At 44.8% G+C, this 22,653-nt stretch overlaps 1 protein-coding gene and 1 long non-coding RNA gene across 4 annotated transcripts in view; one reads left to right on the forward strand and one right to left on the reverse strand.

Annotated features, from left to right (window-relative positions):
* Nucleotides 1-3,576: 3,576 nt before the first annotated feature.
* DCAF10 (DDB1 and CUL4 associated factor 10) overlaps nucleotides 3,577-22,653 on the forward strand; it is a 58,975-nt gene continuing 39,898 nt past the window's right edge. For 2 of the 3 annotated variants that reach the window (XM_084778179.1, XM_084778180.1), the window contains exon 1: nucleotides 18,284-18,978. In XM_084778179.1, coding sequence (XP_084634305.1) covers nucleotides 18,428-18,978 — 551 coding nt within the window. In that variant the 5' untranslated portion in view covers nucleotides 18,284-18,427. Of the gene's footprint in view, nucleotides 3,676-15,751; nucleotides 15,852-18,283; nucleotides 18,979-22,653 lie in introns of those variants that run through there. The other variant, XM_084778181.1, reaches the window with a different exon arrangement.
* Nucleotides 14,639-18,011, reverse strand: LOC311595593. Its single transcript, XR_014778503.1, has 4 exons — nucleotides 17,887-18,011; nucleotides 15,791-16,005; nucleotides 14,880-14,978; nucleotides 14,639-14,799 (listed from the first exon to the last, which is right to left on the reverse strand). It is a non-coding gene; the product is annotated as an uncharacterized lncRNA (long non-coding RNA).

The raw sequence follows: 22,653 nt of genomic DNA on the forward strand, positions 1-22,653 counted from the left end.
CGCTAGCCCGCCCACCAGGATTTTTTACTTTCCGGTGGTTGTGGGCTCTCTGAATTAGGCTTTAGCCTGAAAAACTAGTCGCTTCACCTCGTGGGTACTCCTTCCCGCCGCAGGCTGCTGTGTCTATAACTAGCGGCCCACTCATCTTGTGTTCTCTCCGTCAGTGGAGCCCTCACTTGCCGTGTTTCGGTTTTTCTGTTTTTGTTTTGTTTTGTTTTGTTTTGTTTTTTGGCTTTAGTATCAACGGGTGCTGGAACTTAGGGCCTTTGGGAACTGAACGTGGGCTACTTTGGAGACCTTTACCTTTCTTTCTACTCTGCCTATGGAAAGGTGGCCCAACTTTTAACCAGGAAAAGTAGTGTGTTGTTTTGTTTTTGTTTTTGTTTTTGTTTTCCAAAATATAACTTTAGCTGTTGCTGCCGATTTACATTGTGTATAATAGAAAAATGAAAGAAGAAAGAACAATATCAGTATCCATTTGTCTCCCTCAGTGTGTTGTCAGCTGTAATTGGGATCATTGGTAGCTCATGGTACCTAATAGATTTAACACTTTTCTGTGTGTTTCTCCCTAGCCTCCCCCGCGCCCCAGCGCGCTCGCAACACATCCACACTTTTTCACCTTCTTGAGTCATCCCTTCATGGCTTGGGAAAATCAGTAACTTAAAACAATTCTTGCAACTACTTCTTTGGAAGCACATTAACAGCTACGTGAGAAACTTAAATCCAAAAGCCACAACGCAGGAATTTAAGAACGTCCAGGTTTCTGGCTTGGGGTGATTGTCTGTCTGTGAAACCAGCATTTCTCTCTCTCTTTTTTTTTGTTTTTGTTTTTGTTTTTGTTTTTGTTTTTGTTTTTCGAGACAGGGTTTCTCTGTGTAGCCTTGGCTGTCCTGGACTCCCTTTGTAGACCAGGCTGGCCTCGAACTCACAGCAATCCGCCTGCCTCTGCCTCCCGAGTGCTGGGATTAAAGGCGTGCGCTACCACCGCCTGGCTACCAGCATTTCTCTTGTCAGTTAGCATCTTCAATGGCATTTTTCCAGCGGCACTGAGGGCCTTGGCATTGACTGATGCCGGTTGTTCATTGCTTTGCTACCAAGGAGAATTTTGAGATTTTTTAAATTTTCGGGGAGCAACATTACACTTCCTCCAAATTTGGCAAGGCGCTGGCAAACCATTTCATCCCTTGGGTAGTAGGGACAACTGAAATATAACTGGTGCTGCAGCCAGGTTGTTAACTAGTCCTATGTTAACTAGTCCTATGTTAACTAGTTAACTAGGCAGACAGATAGGGAGAAGCCCTATTGTAGCCCAAGAATAGCTGCACAAACCACTCAGACTCTGGTTGCAGTCAGATAGGGATGGTTTATTGAGCGTAACACCCCAAAACTGACCATGGTCAGGGACACAGCGGATTTGGGAACCAAACTGTGACACCGGTTTGCTTTCAGGGCAGCCTTTTTATAGGAACACCAAGTGCAGAAGATGGGGGTGGAAGGGGTCAGAAATGCATCTTAAGTTCATCTTGGCTAACTAGATAAAGTGTTATCAGCTCATCTTTAAGCTGGTTGGTCCCAAGGGAGGTAAGTGGAGTGGTTAGGGTCCTCCAGAGTACAGCCAAGTGCAGAGATAACGCAGAGTGCAGACAGAGTGTAGCCAAGTGCAGAGATAACGTAGAGTGCAGACAGAGTGTAGCCAAGTGTGGAGATAAGAAGGCATGAGTTATGACACTGTTGAGTCAAAGTAAAATATAAGGTTAATTTGACCCTCTGACGGGGTCTGTTAGTGTCAGCTATGAATAACTACTTCTAGGAGGCAGAGGTTTTTGTTTGTTTGTTTGTTTGTTTTTTCTTCAATGGAAGGAAATGACACCTGTTTACTAGGAAGGCTAGATTGGATTTTTTTTTTAAGATTTATTATTATGTATACAGTGTTCTGCCTGCATGTACACCTGCAGGCCAGAAGAGGGCGTCAGATCATGTTATAGATGGTTGTGAGCCACCATGTTGTTGCTGGGAATTGAACTCAGGACCTGGAAAAGCAATCAGTGCTCTTAACCTCTGAGCCATCTCTCCAGCCCTCTGGGATGGGTATTAATAACAGGTAATTTTACTATTCTGTGGAACCAGCTCTCACCTGACTCCTCCTTTATCTTGAGCATTCTCAGTCAATAGAATCCATCCTCATGAGAAAGAGCCCATGTACTTTGCAAAAGTTTGCTGATATTGAAAAAAAACCTTCCTCCCTAGGCCCTATCCTGAGCAGTATTTCTCAGTCAGTAGAACCCTCTCTTGTGGAAGAGGTCACGGGTGCTCTGCAAGATGTAAGCCTTGTTGAGATAGATGTCACAAAGAAACCCTTTTCAATAGTTTTACTGTTTAACTATATAAAACAACAACAATAGAAACAGGGCAGTGGTGGTGCATGCCTTTAATCCCAGCACTCAGAAGACAGAGGCAGGTGTGATTTGCAGGACAGCCAGCCAGGGCTACAAAAAGAAACCCTGTCTTGAAAATAAACAACAAACAACCTCCCCAAAACAACAACAACAACAACAACAACAAAAATAACTCTAGAAGTTTGAACCCCCAGCCCTGCGAAGTCATGCTGAAGCTAGTTTCCTTCTGCTAACAGCAGAGTTTGAAGGCCCTCACACTTCCTTCTCTCCCAGCAGGGCCCTTCCTAATGGACTGGCACAACAAGTTCAAGGGCGGCTTTGGACATATGTCATACAACAGTTCTGGCCCAATCAACAGCCCTAGCTTTATTTAAACTGACCAACCCTAAATTTAGGGGAGGAAGACTCTTCAGAGACTTTAAAACCTCCAGCCTCCTTGAAGAGACTGGCTTTTTAGGCTGAGTGCCTCCTGGACTTCGAAGGTCTTCTTCTCGGTGTGCCTGTTGGCATGTGTCTCCTTGCCCCTAACGAGCACATTTCTTTAACTGATAGTTCTGTCTAACATGTTCGAGATGTTTCTGCTTCCACCTGTGGAACTCCAGGTTTTTCTTGCCTTTAAATTCTTGTTTTTTGTTTGTTTTGGTTTTGGGTTTTGGGTTTGGGAGAAACGGTCTCTCTGTGTTGCCTTGACTGTCCTGGACTTGCTTTGTAGACCAGGCTGGCCTCGAACTCACAGCGATCCGCCTGCTTCTGCCTCCCGAGTACTGGGATTAAAGGCGTGTGCCACCAGCCTTCTAAAAGGCAGAGAGGGAGAGTACATAATGTTCCTAGGGCTGGCCCTTAGCACCTACCCCAGGTAGACTGGAGCCTCCTGGGGAAATAGAGCACAAAACCTAGCACGGGAACCATATAGGGTACACATTTTTTTTTTAGAAGGAGTGGGGGCAGCACGGTGTGTCCACCATACTCTCAGATGAATTCAGAAAACATTTTTTTTTTTTGAGACAGGGTCTCTCTGTGTAGCTTTGGCTATCCTGGACTCGCTTTGTACACTAGGTTGGCCTCGAACTCACAGCATTCCGCTTGCCTCTGCCTCCCGAGTGCCAGGATTAAAGGCAATGAAGGCACAATCATTGGAGATGCAAAACTCAAGGCCGGAAGGGGCGGGCCCTTGCAAGCACCGCCCACCGGATATGCCCAGAGAGCGTCGTGCTAGAAGGCCTGTGGAGTGTTTGCCGCCATGTCTGTGCTTCGACCCCTTGGGTCCCTGCAGCAGCCGGTGAGTTGCAGCTTGCCCACAGCAGTGGGGGAGCCCAGCACGAAGCCGCCTCAGGAAGTGCCGAGACAATGGGAGGTCCCTTTTAAAGGCGGTGGAAATGACGGTGGCCATTGGGGAGCAAAAGAGGACACTAAATGACCGTGCAGGCCGCGTGGGTACCTCTTTCCCCTGAATTGCTCAGGTGGACTGAGCTGCTTCTGTAGTGGGAGTTGGCAGCAGAGGCCATTTTAGTGGTCGGACTGTTACCACCTTGAAAGGTTGGACTTCAGTGGGGGGGTAGGATTCAAGAAATTCAAGAACAGTATAAGGAAATCAATTGCATTTTTTTATATACTTGAAATAAACAGCACAACATAGTGATTTCGAAGTGAGCCCGGGCTGTATGAGGCCCTGTCTTTTCACACTCTTAGAGATCTGTCTGGTTCTGCCTCCTGGGTGCTAGGATTAATGGCAAGTACAACAACTGTATCCAGCCCAAGTTCAGCTGATTTTTGACAAAAATGCCAAACAATTCAGTAAAGAAGAAAAATAGTCTTTTCCAGAAAATGTTAAGACATCTGATACCTGCAAATGGTATCAGGTTGATACTCTTTTCAAGTGACATACAGAACCTCTCTCTGTAGATCAAAGACGTTAATATCAAAACTAAATTAAAACTCTTAGTAGACAGAGATAATCAGGCAGTAGGTTCCTAGAGAGGAAATTGCCAAGCTCACAAACACTTAAAGGAGAAGAAGAAGGGCTGGAGAGATGGCTCAGAGGTTAAGAGCACTAGCTGTTTTTCCAAAGGTCCTGAGTTCAATTCCCAGTAATCATATGGTGGCTCACAGCCATCTATATTGAGATCTGGTGCCCTCTTCTGGCTGCAGGCACACATGCAGGCAGACTACTGCATAAATAAATAAATATTTAAGAAAAGAAAAAGTAGGCTTTAACACAAGTAACAAAACACATAGGAGAAAATAGTTTTAAAAATTGATTATCTGGAAAAATGTGATGAAAGTCATTATTTTACACAAACAAAAATGCTAAACCAGGTGATGGTGGCGCACACCTTTAATCCCAGCACTAGGGGTGGCAGAGCCAGATGGTTCTCTGTGAGTTCGAGGTCAGCCAAATCTACAAAGCTAGTCCAGGACAGCCAGGATACATAGAAACTCTGTCTCAACAAAACAAAACAAAACAAAACAAAAACAAGTTAAATCATCTGATAAAATATTTTTTAAAGTTTACATTTCAATAAAAAGACAATTTTGCCAATTTAAAAGAGAGTAAGAGAGCCAGGTACGGTGGTGCATGCCTTTAATCCCAGCACTTAGGAGGCAGATCTCTCTGAGTTCAATGCCAGTATGGTCTACAAAGCAAGTCTTAAGACAGCCAGAGCTACACAGAGAAACCCTCTCTCAGAAAACCTAAAAAAAAAAAAAAGAAAAGAAAAGAAAAAAAAAGAATAAAAGTGGGCAAGAGGGCTTGAGAGGTAGCTCAGGTAGAGGCAGTGCTTGCTGCCAAGCCTGATGACAAGAGTTCAGTCACCAGGACCATATCATGGAAAGAGAAACTGATTCAGCAAATGGTTGTCCTCTGTCTGCACATACCACGTGTGCACTGTGGCATGCCTGCCTCCAACCCCGGTTAAATAAATAAATGTCAGTTTTTAAATGTAGGGCTTGAAGAGCTGGGTCAGTCAGTAGCTTAGAACATGTTGTGTGGCCCACAACTGCCTGTAATTCCAGCTCTGGGAGATCCAGCGTCCTCTTCTGACCTCCATGCACATGTATGCACCTACATATGGGTGCGCGCGCGCGCCACACATACACACACACACACACACACACACACACACACACACACACAAATAAAAAAGTATTTTTAATAAAGTGTAAGTGGACATGGGATCTAAATAGACACCCCCCCCCAGGGACATATATGTAATATATGTATGGCCAGTAAGCACATGAATAAATACTTAAATTTGTAAGTCCTCTGGTCTTAGGGGCACACCTTCAATGACCTAACTTGTTTCCCACTAGGCTACATATCTTTTTTGTCGTCATCGTTGCTGTTTGTTTGTTTGGTTGGTTGGTTTTTTGTTTTGTTTTTTGAGACAGGGGTTCTCTGTATAACAGCTCTAGCTGTCCTGTAACTCACTCTGTAGACCAGGCTAGCCTTGAACTCACATCGATCCGCCTGCTTCCGCCTCCCAGGTGCTGGGATTAAAGGCATGTGCCACCACCGCCCAGCTTATTTTGTTTTTCAAGACAGGGTTTCTCTGTGTACCCTTAGTTATCCTAGACTCACTTTTAGACCAGGATGGCCTTGGAAGCACTGCTTCCCAAGTGCTTAAAGGGCCTACCATCTCCCAGTCATACCAGAGGTTAGCCACCAGTCACGTCCGTTGGCACTGCCTTTCGAAGACATTCCAGATACTAACTATAACATCAATGACACCTGTTAGGTGGGTGCCCACCAGTAAGTCTGGTGAAGTTCTTAACAAATGAAAGTTGCTTTTTAAAATTTTTATTTTATTTTTGTATTTTTTGAGACAGGGTTTCTCTGTGTATCCTTGGCTTTCCTGGACTTGCTTTGTAGACCAGGCTGGCCTCGAACTCACAGAGATCCACCTCCCTCTGCCTTCTGAGTGCTGGGATTAAAGGCGTGCGCCACTACATCCAGCAAAAGTTGCTTTTTACGTGTGTGAGATGTTAGAGATTCAGAATCAAACCAGTTGAATGTGTTTGGGGGAAAGTGGGAAACATGTTTGTAGATTCGATTAAATTTAAAGGTAAAGGGTGTAAAAGTCACGGTTTACTCACCGGGGCAAGGTCACCTGATACGGCCTCAAGGAATGAAGTGAGGCTTGGGTTGGAGGGGATACAGCAAGACTGAAGTTATGACAATGCCATTGAGAGCAATCATGCCTTTATCAGAAGCAGAATATAACAGCAGTTGTCAGGATCAATACAACTGTACTTGCCAGGACACAATAATGACATTTGCAAGTTAAGCATGGTACACAAGATCAATGTCTAAGACCAGTTGTCCTGTCAAGCGATGATGCTTCCTTGACTTCCGGGGCAGCATACAGACAAACACAGAGGCCTCGAGGCTTCACTGCCTGAAGGAGTGAGGGCATCAGTCTCTTCAGGAAATGGAAGGCATAGTGTGGCCCAGGAGCCATGGACTCTAACCTGAAAACCTTATGATGCATGCCCCTCACGGCAGCTAGGCCATACCAGTTCCATGGTACCCTGCCAAAGGGGCCAGAGTCGGCCCAGTGCGCACAAGCATGTGCTCTTGCAGAGGGATAGAGCTTGGTCTGCACGTTGAACAACTCGTAACCACTATAACCTCAGCTGCAAGGGATCCAGATGCTTCTGGCCTCTATAGGCACCTGCAGTTGCATGTGTATAAATCTCCTCATACATAGAAGATTTTTAAATGATAAAAAAATCTTTAAAGGTTTTGTTGATTTGTTTATTGAGACAGGGTCTCTCTTATATAGCTCTAGCTGTCTTGGGGGTTTGCTATGTAAACAAGGATGTGTCTGCCTCTGCCTTCCAAATTACTATTGGGTTGCCATCTTAGGCAGTGAGCTTTTTTTTTTTTTTTTTTTGGTTTTTCGAGACAGGGTTTCTTTGTGTAGCCTTGGCTGTCCTGGACTCGCATTGTAGACCAGGCTGGCCTCGAACTCACAGCGATCCGCCTGCCTCTGCCTCCCAAGTGTTGGGATTAAAGGCGTGCGCCACCACTGCCCGGTGGCAGTGAGCTTGTATAGACAGTATAGCACATGGTTCTGAACGTGAGCTCTTGGGGCAAAAGTGCCTGAATTGAATCCTGGCTTCTTGACCTGTTTCTTATTTTTAAAATGGGAAGAAGCCGGGTGTGGTGGCGCACGCCTTTAATCCCAGCACTCGGGAGGCAGAGGCAGGTGGATCGCTGTGAGTTCGAGGCCAGCCTGGTCTACAAAGTGAGTCCAGGATGGCCAAGGCTACACAGAGAAACCCTGTCTCGAAAAACAAACAAACAAACAAACAAACAAAAAATAATAAAATGGGAAGAATACCAACCAAATTAATCTTGAGTTTTGAGTATATATCAGATTAAGGAACAAATGGACACATTCTAGGGGTGTTTGATTTTTCTTTCATATGAAATCTATGTGATAGGAGTGCATTTTCTTGAGTCTTAGATGTCTCCATGGTTGAAGGGACCCAGTTTCTCAGCTTTTAACTCTAATTCTTGTTGTCATTGCATGAGGCCTGTTTCAGTGATTAGTTAAGCCCATTGATCATCTTGTATGAAAATGGAAACTGATTGTCATACTAGGCCTTGAAGAGACGTCTGCAGCAGGATCCAGGGACTCCGTCCAGACAAGACCCAGCTGCTCCTACTTCTCTTATTTGCCTGCATCTCTCTAATTGAAACTTTTTTCCTCTGCTCTACTCAGTCTTCTTTTCCTCACAGTCTCTCCCTTCTGTTGTGTGGTCAGCCCATTCGTACTCTAGTAGACTTGCTATACCTCATGACTTTCAACCTTGACATCCCTGCCAACTACCTCAGCTTCTGTCTGCCAATGTCAACCTCAGATATATGAGTTATAAAGATAGAGCTTTAGGGCCTGGGAGCCTCATAGACCAATGGCTATTTACCTCACCCTGGCTACTGCACAGGAAAGATGATTGACATTTGCAAGACTTCACAGCCTAGGCCTTCCTCTTCAGTAGGATACATGTGTGTTGCAGGATATGTGATCCCATTGTGAACCCCCGAGATTATGAACTAGAAAACTCAATTTCTAGTTGTGGTGCGGCTTATCCCTAGCACATACAGGAGTAAATAAAGTGTAAACAGGAGTAAATAAAGTTAACTCTGAGTCAAGAAGCAGAGCAAGCAACCAGCTGAGAAGGATTAAAGAAAAAGAAGGGACATTGAGTTGAAGGGTATTTATGACTGTGGAGGAGGAGAAAAAGCTTTTCCCTTCTGGGATGTGAGCTGAGTAGGAAGGTCAGCTTGGTGCTTTCTTTGCCTCTCTGAGCTAGTAGGCTTTAGACCCTGCATCTGGCTCCTGAGTCTGTATTGGTAAAAATCAAATGCCATTATTTCATGGTGGGCTCAGGATCCTTTTCAGGATAAGTATGGCATTTGAGGCTTGTTCATATGAATATAGTGTAATACTGAGATCACCTAGATCGCAAGACCCCCAAAATGACCCCCAGGACTCTATACCGATGCAACATACCCAGGGGCCTGTATTACGGGCTCAGAGCTTCAGATCACAATCCTTCCTGATGCAACAGGATAGGAGAGTGACTCCCAGCTTCAAGAGCAATGGGTTCATAAAGGGAAAAACTGTAATTGGGGGTTGAGGTCACAGGGAAGAAAGGAGTGTCGACCTTCAGGCAGGTTGGGTGGAGATTGAGTCTGGAGGGGAAGTTTTTTTTGTTTGTTTTTTTGTTTTTAATCTCAGAAGAACATTGGAAGTTAACTGTATCTCATCACTCCAGTGGAGTTTCTGGAGACTGCTGGTAGGTCTAGTTTATGGCAGTGCGTGGTCTTTCCTGGAACGCAGGAAGTGAAGTTTCCTGGAGGACAAGTTCTGATACAGAACATCATTAATTGTAGAAAATACATTACATACAAAATATAGCATTAATTTTGCCCTTACAGTAGAAGTCCCACTATCTGGTTTGTAAACCACCGGAAAACTAGAAAAGGAGGTGAATTCAGTTCAAGGCTGAAGGCTGAGAACTGGCAGCTTTGATACTGTGGAGCAGGAGACAGATGTTCCAGTATAAGAGCCATGAATCCTGTCCTTCTGCTGGGTCCTTGTCAAATACAGTTCCTTCAGCAAGAATAGAGGTGGATCATTTTTAACTTGCCTCTTCCAAATCTTTTTTTTTTTTTCAAGAGAGGATTTCTCTGTGTAGCCTTGGCTGTCCTGGATTTGCTTTGTAGACCAGGCTGGCCTCAAAGTCACAGAGATCTGCCTGCCTCTGCCTCCCTGAGTGCTGGGATTCCAGGCGTGTGCCCCATGCCGGCTCAGATAATCTCTTCTAAACCACTAATGGATGTTAGCCGCTGTGGTGGTTTGAATAAGATGTCCCCCAGAGTCTCAGGCATTTGACCACTTGCTCCTCAGTTGGTGGCACTGTTTGTGGAAGCTTGGGCAGTGTGGCCGTGTTGGAGAAGGTGCATCACTGAGGGTAGGCTTTGAGATTGAAAAGCCTCACCTACAGCTAGTTTTCTCTTCATGTTATGGTGCAAGATGTGAGCTCTCAGATGTTCCTGCTGCCATGCTTGCCTCTGCTCCACCATCATGGACTCTCTTTTTTTTTTTTTTCTTTTGGTTTTTCGAGACAGGGTCTCTCTGTGTTAGCCTGGGCTGTCCTGGACTCACTTTGTAGACCAGGTTGGCCTCGAACTCACAGCGATCCGCCCGCCTCTGCCTCCCGAGTGCTGGGATTAAAGGCGTGTGCCACCACACCCGGCCATCATGGACTCTTTTTGTCTTTTTTTTTTTTTTTTTTTTCCAGAGCTGAGGACCGAACCCCCCCCCCCCATCATGGACTCTTAATTCTCTGAAGCTACAAGCCCAAATAAGCTCTTGTTCCTATAAATTGCCTTGGTCCTAGTATTTTATCACAGCAACAAAAAAGTAACTAAAACAACTACCTGGGCATGACTTACTTGCCCAGTCAAGCTGACACATTAAAAAAACCATTACAAACTAGTTACTGTTCTCTCCCTGTAAGGAGACACCATGACTAACACAACTCTTATTTTAAAAAGCATTTTACTGGAGGCTTGCTTACAGCTTCAGAGTTTTAATCCATTTTCTTTATGGCAAGGCGCATGGTGGCACACATTGTGCTGCAGCCGTAGCTGAGAGCTTTTGAGACCTCAAAGCCTACCCTCAGTGACAGACTTCCCTAACACAGTCACACCTCTAATCCTTTAATCCTTTCAAACAGTGCCACTCCTTAGTGACTGAGCATTCAAATGTAGGAGCCATTGTTACTCAAATGCCACAGCGGGGAGCTGGAGAGGTGACTCAGCACTGCGCTTGCTTCTCTTCTGGGGATTATTTGAGTCCGGATTCCAGCAACCAAGCCAGGCAGCTCACAACAGCTGGCAACACCAGCTGCAAGGAATCTGACGCCCTCTTCTGGCCTCGATGGGTAACAGCACTCAAGTGCACATAGCCGGGAATAGACACATACACATATTAAAAATAAATAAATCTTTTCCTAGCGTGGTGGCACATGCCTTTAACACCAACACTTAGGAGGCCGTGGCATGTGAGTCTCTGTGAATTTGAGGCCACCCTGGTCTACATAGTGAGTTCCAGGACAGCATAGGCTATGTAGAGAGATCTTGTCTCAAACAAACAAAACTATTTTTTTATTAAAAAAAAAATCAGGGCTGGAGAGAGGCTAAGTGGTTAAGAGCACTGGCTGCTCTTCCAGAGGTCCTGAGTTCAAGTCCCAGAAACCACATGGTGGCTCACAACCATCTATAATGAGATCTGATGTCCTCTTCTGACAGGCAGATGTACATGCAGGTAGAGCACTCATATACATAAAATAAATAAATAATCTTTAAAAAAAGAAATCAGGCATGGTGGTGCATGCCTATAATCCCAGCCCTTGGAGAGGCAGAGGACAGCCAGGGCTGCACGGAGAAACCCTAACTGGAAAAACAACAACAAACAAAAGATGTGGGGGGATTTGACCCAGGCAGCCTGATTCAGACAGCGTTGCATTATACTCTCACAGCTTCTGCTTATCTGAGTGGACAGCTTTCTGAAAAAGCATAATCATGATTTTCTGCAGCCTTATAGCTTTATATGATAAACGAATGGGTTGTGCGTTCAGATTGTTTCCCTCTTTCAGCTTGAATAACATTTCGTTGTTTGTTGTTTAACTTTAAAACCTTTTTTTTTTTTTTTTAATTTAATTAATTTATTTATTTATTTTGGTTTTTCGAGACAGGGTTTCTCTGTGTAGCCTTGGCTGTCCTGGACTCGCTTTGTAGACCAGGCTGGCCTTGAACTCACAGCGATCCGCCTGCCTCTGCCTCCCGAGTGTGGGATTAAAGGCGTGTGCCACCACACCTGGCTAAAACCTTTTTAATTATTATTTTTTAACCTTGACTTATTTTATGTATCGAGTGTTTTGCCTGCATATATGTTTGTGTAATACATGTGTGCAGTATCCATGGAGGCTAGAAAGCATAGGATCTCGTGGGATTAGAGTGAATAGATGCTTGTGAGTGGCCATATATTTGCCAGGAGTCAAAGCTGGGTTAAGAGCAGCCAGTGCTCTTAATTACTGAGCCGTGTCTCCAGCTCCTGTGGAATGACTTGTTCCTTTGTTTGGTTGGTTAGTTGGTTTTTGTTTTTTCAAGATGAGGTTTCTCTGTGTAGACCTGGCTGTCCTGGACTCACTTTGTAGACCAGGCTGGCCTCGAACTCACAGAGATCTGCCTGCCTCTGCCTCCTGAGAGCTGGGATTACAGGTGTGCGCCCCCACGCCTGGCTTGGACTAACTTTTTTAAGAGACAGGACTACTTAGTGGGAAGAATAGAGACTCTGGAATCTGACAGTCCTGGGTTTGAGTACAGATTCAAAGTTACCTCTGTGTGACCACTGTAGCCTTTCTGACCATTAATCTCCATATTGGTAAAATAGCGGATTTTAGGAGTACTAGAAAGTATATGTAAAATCCTGATGGAGCTGGAGAGATGGCTCAGTGGTTAAGAGCACTGCCTGCTCTTCTAAAGAACCTGGGTTCAATTCCCAGCACCTACATGGCAGCTCACAACTGTCTGTAACTCCAGGATCTGACACCCTCACATCAACACACATAAGTTAAAATTAAATAAAATGTTTTTGTTTTTGTTTTTTTAAATCCTGATGCTTGGTTGGTAGCAAGCACTACCCTGGCAATCACTTGGTACACTTAAACTTGTTTACTCCTGTTGGATGTATCTCACATGGACTTCTTTTTTGGTTTTCCTTTTAGTACTGAAGCTCCAACCCATGGCCGTGTAGATGCTAAATAGAAGCTTTATCACATCCCCAACCCTTCAGGTCAAGTGCTGCAAATACTCCACCATACCCTCCCTGCATCACACATTCCTGATTGTTGCATGTTGGGCCCAGACTCCTTGTCAGACTACTCAAGGCAGTGACTTTTAACCAGTGGAAATTGACAGAAGATGGAATCATGTGTCATTTCTCCTTCAGGACCAAACAAATAAGAGTGGCTATCCAGGAAATTCCTTTAGTAGCTCATCTAAACTTGTCTCTATTTCCTTTTACTCTCTTCTTCGTCTTTTGAAAAGTAAGGTTTGGAAAAAGTTGCCAGTGGTGACCCTCAATTCTTACCCTTTTGAGGATGAGCAAGAGGTGAATTCCAAACCCACTGCTAGTTACCCTGCTCCCTACAGGAAGGAGCTGCCCTTTGCCACTGTAGAGCTCATGGAGGAAGTGGAAAGAAAGGCAGGATACACCTGCTGCAGGGGTCAGTGCCACTGGAGACCTGTACTGGCCTCAGTGTAATCTCCAGCACTGCTTGCCATAGTCTGTCTAAGCTCACCACTGGAGCGGGCCCTTCCTTAGTCCTCTGTCCACTGTGACTGAGGTGCACTCTGCAGTTCTGTCTTGCACTGTTTGTAGTGTGGATAACCAGTATACCTCACAAGAATGCTTGCTAGCTGCTTCAGTGATGGGTGTCTTGCTCTTTCCTGTAAAAATCAAGCAGAAGAGTAAACCCAACAATCTGATTCAATTATATTCTGTATATATTCTATTATATTCCATTATAAATATTTTGATGTTTTCTTCCTTATTTTCTTTGTAAAAATTTCCATGCAAATTTCTTTAATGAAGCTATGTTATCTTGAATGTGTTTCTAGGCCAAAACATCATTATTTTTAGTGGTGCCTTTTATGAGACCACTTCTATAAAGATATAGTAATTTATCTCAGCAGTCTACCGGAAGTAGATTTGAGCTTGTAACAAACTGCTCATGTGTATATCTTTGTATGTGTATATATGCTTGTCCATGTATCTCTTTGTATATTCATGAATTGCTCTTTGATTGTAGTTTACTTTTGCTTGTTACTACTTTTTCCACTATAAATAATTTGTCTTCCCATTTGTAGAATAACATTGTAAAATCCACTGTACCAAATCAACTATATTGTGTAAAATGATTTCTTAAAATTTTTGTGAGCCGGGCGGTGGTGGTGCACGCCTTTAATCCCAGCACTCGGGAGGCAGAGGCAGGTGGATTGCTGTGAGTTCAAGCCCAGCCTGGTCTACAAAGTGAGTCCAGGACAGGCAAGGCTACACAGAGAAACCCTGTCTCAAAAAACTAAAAAAAAAAAAAAAAAAAAAAAAAAAAAAAAAAAAATTGTGAAAGCACATTTTAATAAAACTGAACCAAAATAATTATCTCTAAACATTCGTATGATAGCTTCTGCATAAATCAATAATTATTACATGGTCCTATTTTTTATCATAAAGGCTTTTGACTATGAACATATCAAAGATAGAGTGAGTGCTTTAATGTTTGACTGTGGAAACAGTTATGATCCTGCACAAACAAGGAGCAGCAGAGCACACATGGCAGGAGTCTGAATGTGTAGCTCTGTAGCATCTGTGTGTGGGGCTGGGATATAGTACTGGGACTTATTTGGCCAAATTTCAAGATCCTCCTTAAACATAGACATTTGTCCTAAATTCTTAGTTTTCTTTCTTTTTTTTTAAATTCTTATTTTTCAAATTAATATTGCCTTAATATAATCTATTATATAAAGATAGGAACATGGCTGCTCTGGTTGGGAAACCGTGTAAACAGGTCTATAAGCAGTGTCTTCCAGACTACTAGTGACCCTTCAGTACGTGTTATCAGTAAGTTTGTTTTCTGCTGCAGGTTGGACAAAAAATCCTCAGCAGCTTCACAGATAGAATGGTTCCTGGACGGTTTAATTCAGGGCCTCAGTGGCTCTCAGAGGGATCAGCCTCCTTTCATTTCAGTGTGATGACTGCTCAGTCAGTAGGTGACCACATCCTCGTTAGCCGCCACAGGGGAAAGGAGGGCGTTCCCTCTCACGTCGCTGTTGGGAGCAGAACAGGCTTCCTTCATGTCTCCCTAGTCATTCCATGCGCTGGTCACTGACAAAGGAAATGAACTTACCGCGACAGGTTAGACCAGCTAGGGTCCATCCACAAGTTACAGCAGCAGTTAGATTCTCCCCACACCATGACCTTGTAGCTAAACAGGTTCCAAGTTCTCCTGTCAGGGGAGGAGGGGAGAAACTGACACTGTCTGCCATTCCATCATGTTGAAAAATAGAAAAGCACAATGCCAGAATCTCTAGGCTGCTCTCCCCCTCAAGATATGGTCTTGAGTGAGCCTCTCAACTGGCTTGGGACTTCTGTTTATCAGTAAACTGCGGTATAATAGTCCCTTCCTTACCTACTTTATAGGTTTATAGATAAGGAGAAATAAAATTGATGAATGAAAAAAGCTTTACAAAGAACTTTACCATTATCAAGGTGTTACTGATTTTTGTTATTGTTGTTGTTTGAGACAGTGTTTCACTATGTATGGCCAGACTGGTCTTTAAACTCACGCTATGTCCCAGGCTAGCCTCACACTCACAGCAAGTTTCCCTCCTCTTTCTCAAGTATTGTGAGTAGACATATGTGTAGAAGTGTAGTATGCTACCACATGGCCAGGACTAGTTAATATTAATTCTAAGAAATAATAAAGCACGCCAGCCCTTCTGTGAAATGGCAGGGCCTAAGCCAGAGAACTTACATGGTAGGATGTTTCATTTGAGCTAAGTGTTGCAGTCTCTGAAATTTCAGAATGTTAATTACTAAAAGCTATCACACGTACCCTGGAAGTAATACTTACACCCTGAATGGTGCAGAGTGTGCAGGAGAGGGCTGTGGCCTCCCACACGGCATTTCACAGAGGGCAGGAGTGGTACGGAATCGCTGTTGCTTATTCCACTTCTGGTTTTTGTTTTGGATAATTCTTGTTTTTTTTCTTTCCTACAGACAGGATTTTTACCAAATGTATTTAAAGTGTTGTCTTACCCACCATTGGAATTCAGAGCTTTCTTTGCTTCTTACAACGCCATCTATAGTAAAGACACAGGTAAGTGAAAACACAGCGCCAACACACTCTTGGATAAAGCCCAGGAGCCTGGCTTGTGCTCGTAGCATTTCTTCCCACTCCTAGGTCCCTAGGTCAGGAAGCAGCTCCACTTCTGTGACGTCTCTGTTGTCTTGTTTACTTGTTTGTTTTGTTACTAGTGGTGGGAGGGAGGGAGGGAGGGAGAGAAAGAGAGGATGAGAATGGGAGTGAATCTAAGTACCGAGTCATATGGTCCTAGCTGGCTGGAACTCACTGTGCTGCCCAGGCTGGGCCTGAGCTCTCAGCACTCCTCCTGCCTCAGCTTGCCAAGTGCTGGGACTACAAGCATTCACCACCGCATCTAGTGGCAACTCTAGATTTTGAAGCGAATGTCTGAATGCAGCTTTATGACTATAGTTATAGAACTTAAATAAATTCGGTAATAATAATCTTTCAGCTGGGAGGTGGTGTCGCACACCTTTAATCCCAGCACTCGGGAGGCAGAGGCAGATGGATCTCTGTGGTTCGAAGCCAGTGTGGTCTACAAAGTGAATCCAGGACAGTCAAGGCTACATGGTGAAACCCTGTCTTGAAAAACAAAACAAAACAAAAAAAATAATAATCTTTCTTATTTAGGGCATAACAGTCATCTGTGGGGTTTTTTTTTTTTAGCCCCAAATAAAGACATGAGCCTGGAATTTACAGACACATTTCTCATGTCTCAGGGTTGCTACTACTCAGAGAGAAAGCATGCACTGGTTTTAATAAGGTTTTTTGTTTTGTTTTGTTTTGTTTCTCTCTCTCATCTAATTGTTTCCATATGAGCTGCAAAGAGTTGACTTAGTTTTTGTTTTTGTTTTTGTTTTGTTTTTCGAGACAGTTTCTCTTTATGTAGCCCTGGCTGTTCTGGACTCATTTTGTAGTAGACCAGGCTGGCCTCAAACTCACAGAGATCTGTCAGCATCTGCCTCCCAAGTGCTGGGGTATGCTACCCATAGGTATTTTTTCAATGTTAGGAACTGCCCTTGCCTAAAGGATAAATGTCACCAGCAAAAAGAAGTAGCAGTGGTGGTCACTTGTTCCTTTCCATAAGGTCAAGACATAGGAGTTGCGCACATTACATCTCATGAGCTAGATTTTGTCCATCACATTTAGCTACAAAAGGTGTATGACCGTGTGTTCAGTTGCATTAAGCAGATCCTGATTACTAAAGAAAGAAAAGGAGTAACACAGATGGCTTGTTTTGGGTTTGCTTGTTGAGACAGAGTCTCACTATGAGCTTTGGAGCTTACTGTGTAGACCAGGCTGGCCTTACAGAGAGCCCCATGCTTCTGCCTCCCTAGTGCTAGGGTTAAACGCATGCACCACAGCGCCTTGCAACTAACCAGGTATTGGGTGACATCCAGCAGGTCTGTCACAGTAGTTCTTCATGGCCTGTCACTAGCCTACACTGCCCGCCTCAGTCACAATCCCTCGTTATGTACTGTTCTGAGTCAATATAGGTTACTCCCTTCCTTCCTTCCTGCCTTCCTTTCTTTCTTTTTCCCCAAGACGGGTTTCTCTGTGTAGCCCTGATTGTACTGGACTCTCTCTGTAGATCAGACTGGCCTTGAACGCTCCCAGCGATCCGAGGCCTCTGGCTCCCGAGTGCTGGGGTTAAAGGCGAGCTCCAGGGTTACCCTCACAGTCACCAAATGTGAACTTTCTACAATGCTGTCCAAGTATAGAGGCTTGGGGGGTTCTTTCATCTATCTGCGTTGCCTTTTTCCTCAAGCTATCCTTTTTGAGGACTAAGCTTCCCTGCACCAAAAACCCCGATTTCCTGTTAGTGCGTTTCCTGACAACAGGTTTATTTGTACTCAGCAGCAGTGAGAAAGGCTTCCCGTCCTCGGGTACCTTCCTGCAGTGCTCCACAGGTGCAGCATGAGCATGACTGACAGTGGGCTCGCCTTGTGGGGTTGAATTGATGCAGCTCTTCAGCTCCCCTCAATTACTCGTAGTTGCATGGACGTTATTTTTGCAGGGAAAAGAAGGCAGCACTGACCTTAATATTTACCTTACTGTGCAGTAGCCGAGATTGGGCAGATATTTATGGCACCGATAGATTCCTTTACTTTAGACACTAGACAGTCCGATGTTTTTTAAGTGTTAATGTTCTTGAATCTTTAGACTTCAAGGCTGAATAGGCAGTGCGCCAAGAGATTGACTGTGTGACCTACATTTAATACACTCCCACCCCCACCCTCGCCCAATCTCAGAGCTGGTAATCCGATCCAGTCTTGTCAGGCACAGAGCCAGCCAGTGCTCACTGACAGGTGTGGACCGACTTCTCCGCTGCTAGTAGTCGGCTCCTATGCGCCCGGCATTGCTCACAGAGGGATAGTGGCTCCTGACCTCACAGTCCTCTGGGGAGGTGGCGTTTACGACTCGGCGGTGTCCCTGCTTTTTCATCCCTGGCGGAGCGCAGCCTAGCGGCAGAGCGGGTTTCCCAACCGGCGAGTTTAGGACGCAACACCCGGAAGTGGCGGCTGGAGCGGGATCGCTGAGTTGTCGGGCGGCGGGACAGCGGCCCGGAATAGGGGGCGGGGGCGTTGGTCATGTTTCCCTTCGGGCCCCACAGCCCGGGCGGGGACGGGGCGGCTGGAGCTGAGGAGCCGCCGCCTCTCGGAGGGCCGGCGGCAGCATCCAGACCGCCCTCTCCTGCTCCGCGGCCGGCGCCTCCACAGCGAGGAGCCGACGCGGCCCCTCCCCCGTCGGCCGCCGGGAGCCCTTGCCTCCCAGGCCGCCCGGCTCTGTCCCCGGACGAGCGCGCCGGAGAGCTCGCGACGCCCGGAGCTCTGGAGTTGTCCGCTGCCGCGTCGCAGGCAGAGCTGTCACCGTCGTCCTCGCCGCGCAGATGCTCCAGGCCAGACTGCAAGGCAGGCAGCCGGAGCCAGCAGGGCCACAGCGCTGGCCTGGGCGGCCCTGGTGCCAGACTGTTCGGGTGGCTGAGAGAGCGAAGCCTCGGCCGCGGCCTGTTCGTGGACCCGGCGCGGGACAACTTCCGCACCATGACTAACCTGTATGGTTCCATCCACCCGGCAGACTCCGTGTACCTCAGCACCCGCACCCACGGTGCTGTCTTCAACCTCGAGTACTCGCCCGACGGGTAAGCTCCTGCGCCCCAGCTGCTGGCCTTAGTGCCCCTGGTACTTTGAGAAGCACAGTTGTCGCCTGTCTGTGGGCCCCTCCTGGCCTTTTGATGTAGGCAGGTCCAGTGCCTCCCTTCGGAGTCCTGGAGGCTTGGTGGAAGGGGAATACTCTGACACAGTAGTTGCACAGTAAATACATTTTATTATTTTTTAAAGATTTATTTATTCATTAAGTATACAATGTTTTGTCTGCTTGTGTGCCTGCAGGCCAGAAGAGAGCATCAGATCTCATTGTAGACCTCTCATTGTAGATGGTTGTGAGCCACCATGAGGTTGCTGGGAACTGAACTCAGGACCTCTGGAAGCACAGACAGTGCTCTTAACCTCTGAGCCATCTCTCCAGCCCAGTAAATACACTTTAATTAAATACCCTTAAATAAATGCCCATCATTTTGCTGTTGTCCTCAGTTGGCTTTTCTCTGATCTGAGTTTGTGTTAAAGGTAGAAAGCTTGCAGAGTCTTTGGACCTTGTGCCAGATCCTGCCACGAGGAGACAATCGAATGCTCCAGAAAGATACTAAGAGACTAGAGAAATACGTTTCTCGGTGTTTGGACCATTTGTGGGATCAAATACCTGTTGGGTTAGGGGTATCCAGCCCTTTTCAGGACTGGTAAGATGTTTGCTCTTGGATCACTGTAAGCTGTAGGGAATTTTCAGAACTCTGTCTTGTGAATGTGCCAGTTTAGCAGAGGAAATACTGCTCATGGCTCCACCATAAAATGACATAACTAATAGCGTTCTTACATCAGGCCTCTGGGCTACTAGTGTTTGCTTAGTTAATGCATTCATTCATTCCATCAATCCCTCATTAACTAGGGGCTCCTGGAATACTTGACAGGCTGCAAATATATGGCTAACAGTGGTGAGTAAAATAGCTAACTGCTCCTCTTTTACTGAACCTGGGCTCTGTTCAGCTGGATACTGGATTCTAAGTAATGTACACAAATTGAGATAAAGGCTTGAAGTTTATTAATCTAGGGCATTTAAGGTTATCCTGAGAAAGCAACACTTGGATTAAGACCAGAAAAAAATTCAGGAGCTTAAATGAGTCAAGATTTCTGGATAAAGAATAGAACTATTTCATAGGAGTATGAACTTATGTTGAAGGGTCATATTAGCACATCATGTTAGAGGAAGTGGAAATGATTTTCAAGAAAGAAAGACCTAAAATATGCTGAGGGAGAAGGAACACAGTTACTGAGCAAGTAAGACCTGTTCTAGTTTATTGATGAAAATGCTAATTATCGCTGGCACTAAGATGCTGGGCTTCTCTTCATAGCAGTTGACTGGGGCTTCAGCAGCGGTACATACAGAATTGGAAGAACACTGATGAGAAGAGAAACTTTAGCTAGCTGAAGCTTATTTGTAGCACTTTCTTCCTTTATTCCTTTGTTTTGTTATTTAGCTTTCTGACACAGGGTCTCTCTGTGTAGTCTTGGCTGCCCTGGACTCATTTTGTAGACCAGGCTGGCCTCGAACTCACAGCGATCCACCTGCCTCTGCCTCCGGAGTGCTGGGATTAAAAGTGTGCACTGCCACTTCCCAGCTCCAGAACCATTTTTTAGAAAGTAATTTTTCTGGTACTGGGCCGGTGAAATGGCTCAGCAAATCAAGATACTTTCTGTGCAAGGTTGGTGATCTGAGTGCTGATCCCTGGAACCCATGGAAAGATCAAGGAGAGAACTGGCTCCACTAAGTTGTCTTCTGCCCTGCACATGCACCCATGTAAAACACACACACACACACACACACACACACACACACACACACACGCACACACGCACACACGCACACACACACACACACAAATAATAGTAATAATAATTTAAGAGACTTTAATAAGTATATATATTAAAATTTCAAAAAAGCAAAAGAAAGAATGGATAATTCCCTTCCAAATGAATAGAGAAAAAAGTATGAAATAAGGAAAGAGATACAAAAAGAAGGTAAGAAAGTGTGACTCAGTGGGTAAAGTGCAAGGAGGACCTGATTTTTCCATCCCTGGTACCCACTACACGTGGGTGTAGAAGCTGGTCATGGTGGCTCACGCCTTTAATCTCAGCACTTGGGAGACAGAGGCAGGCAGATCGCTGTGAGTTCGAGGCCAGCCTGATCTACAAAGTGAGTCCAGGACAGCCAAGGCTACACAGAGAAACCCTGTCTCAAAAGAAGAAGAAGAGGAAGAGGAGGAAGAAGAGGAGGAGGAAGAAACAAAAAACTCACAAACAAAAAGCTGGGTGTGCTATTTTCTCTAATGTAGCACCTTGTGGAACTAGAGCAGCTGAGCCCTGGGGCTCATTGACTAGCTATTCTAGTCTGAACAGTGGGTTCCATGTTCAGTTAGACTGTCTCCAAAACACAAAGTGGACAGGCTGGAGAGATGGCGCAGAAGTTAAGTGCACTTGCTGCTCTTGCAGAGGACCTGGGTTCCAGGTCCTGCACCCTCATGGCAACTCACAATTGTCTGTAACTCCAGTTCCAGGGGAACCATCCTGTACATACATGGTAGGGGAAGACACTTGATGTTCAGCCTCTGGTCTACATGTAGACACACACACACACACACACACACACACACACACACACACACGTTTACCCACATGTGCACAGACATGCAAAGGTAAGAAAGGGACAGAAGAAAAAAAGAGCTGTTGATGCTGCTTGATATCAGTGGTAAAGCACTTACCTAGCATTGTGGGGTTAATTTCTGTACCTCACCATAGAAGATGAAGTATAATAGATAAAAAGCACAAATAATAGCTTAAAATAAATCCAAATGTTACTAAGCGCAATAAATATAAGTGTTCTAATGAAAAAAATAAAAAAGCAAAGAAGAAAACATAGTTCTAGCTGCCAGGAGTCTGAAGGCAGGAGGACCACTGGCCCTATAAATTCAAAACAGGCTTAGACAATATATCAAAACCTTATTTCAAAAGGATACACAAAGATTGTTAGATTACAGGGGAAAATAGTTAAAATGGTTAGAAATATATATCAAAACCATTCTAAAACAACTGGCAAATTATATTAAAAGGAGAATAAAACTAGCTTGAAGGGAAAAAAATTCCTCAAGCCATTAAGTTACATTGTAATGATGAACACTCAGCTCTTCCTGGAAACTTGAATGGGTATTTGCATAGATTAAGCAAGTATTAGATTTAAAATATAATAAGATTTGGCACTCCTGGGAGAAAACAGCAAATTTATCACCATAAGGGAAAATTTAATGTATATAGTATGCCTCTGTTAATTAGACAGACCTCAACAGAAAAATATATCGGTAAGACAGTATCACCATTTTTTCGGTATGACTTAAAATCTTTAAGTACAGAGCACTCTGCACTGCTGTGACATTCAGCCACTACACATTGATTCAGCTATACCAGCTGTTAAAATATTGGTTCATTCCTAGTGATTGAAGTTAGTTCCCCGAATGTGTCGTCACTCCTCGACACTCACTCCTCGACACTCCTAGAGTGACTCTTCATATTAGCAGCTAAACAGTTAAGAACAAGCATAGCAAGAGGCTGTTAACAAAAAGGTATGTGGAGAACTATAAACCTGCAGTTGCTCTCATTGATCCTCCCCCATACACAGTGTGCTCACAGGCCACCCTTCCCCCGTGTACCTG

This window comes from Acomys minous, assembly GCF_964271855.1.
Source record: "Acomys minous genome assembly, chromosome: 1".
Taxonomy (NCBI): domain Eukaryota; kingdom Metazoa; phylum Chordata; class Mammalia; order Rodentia; family Muridae; genus Acomys; species Acomys minous.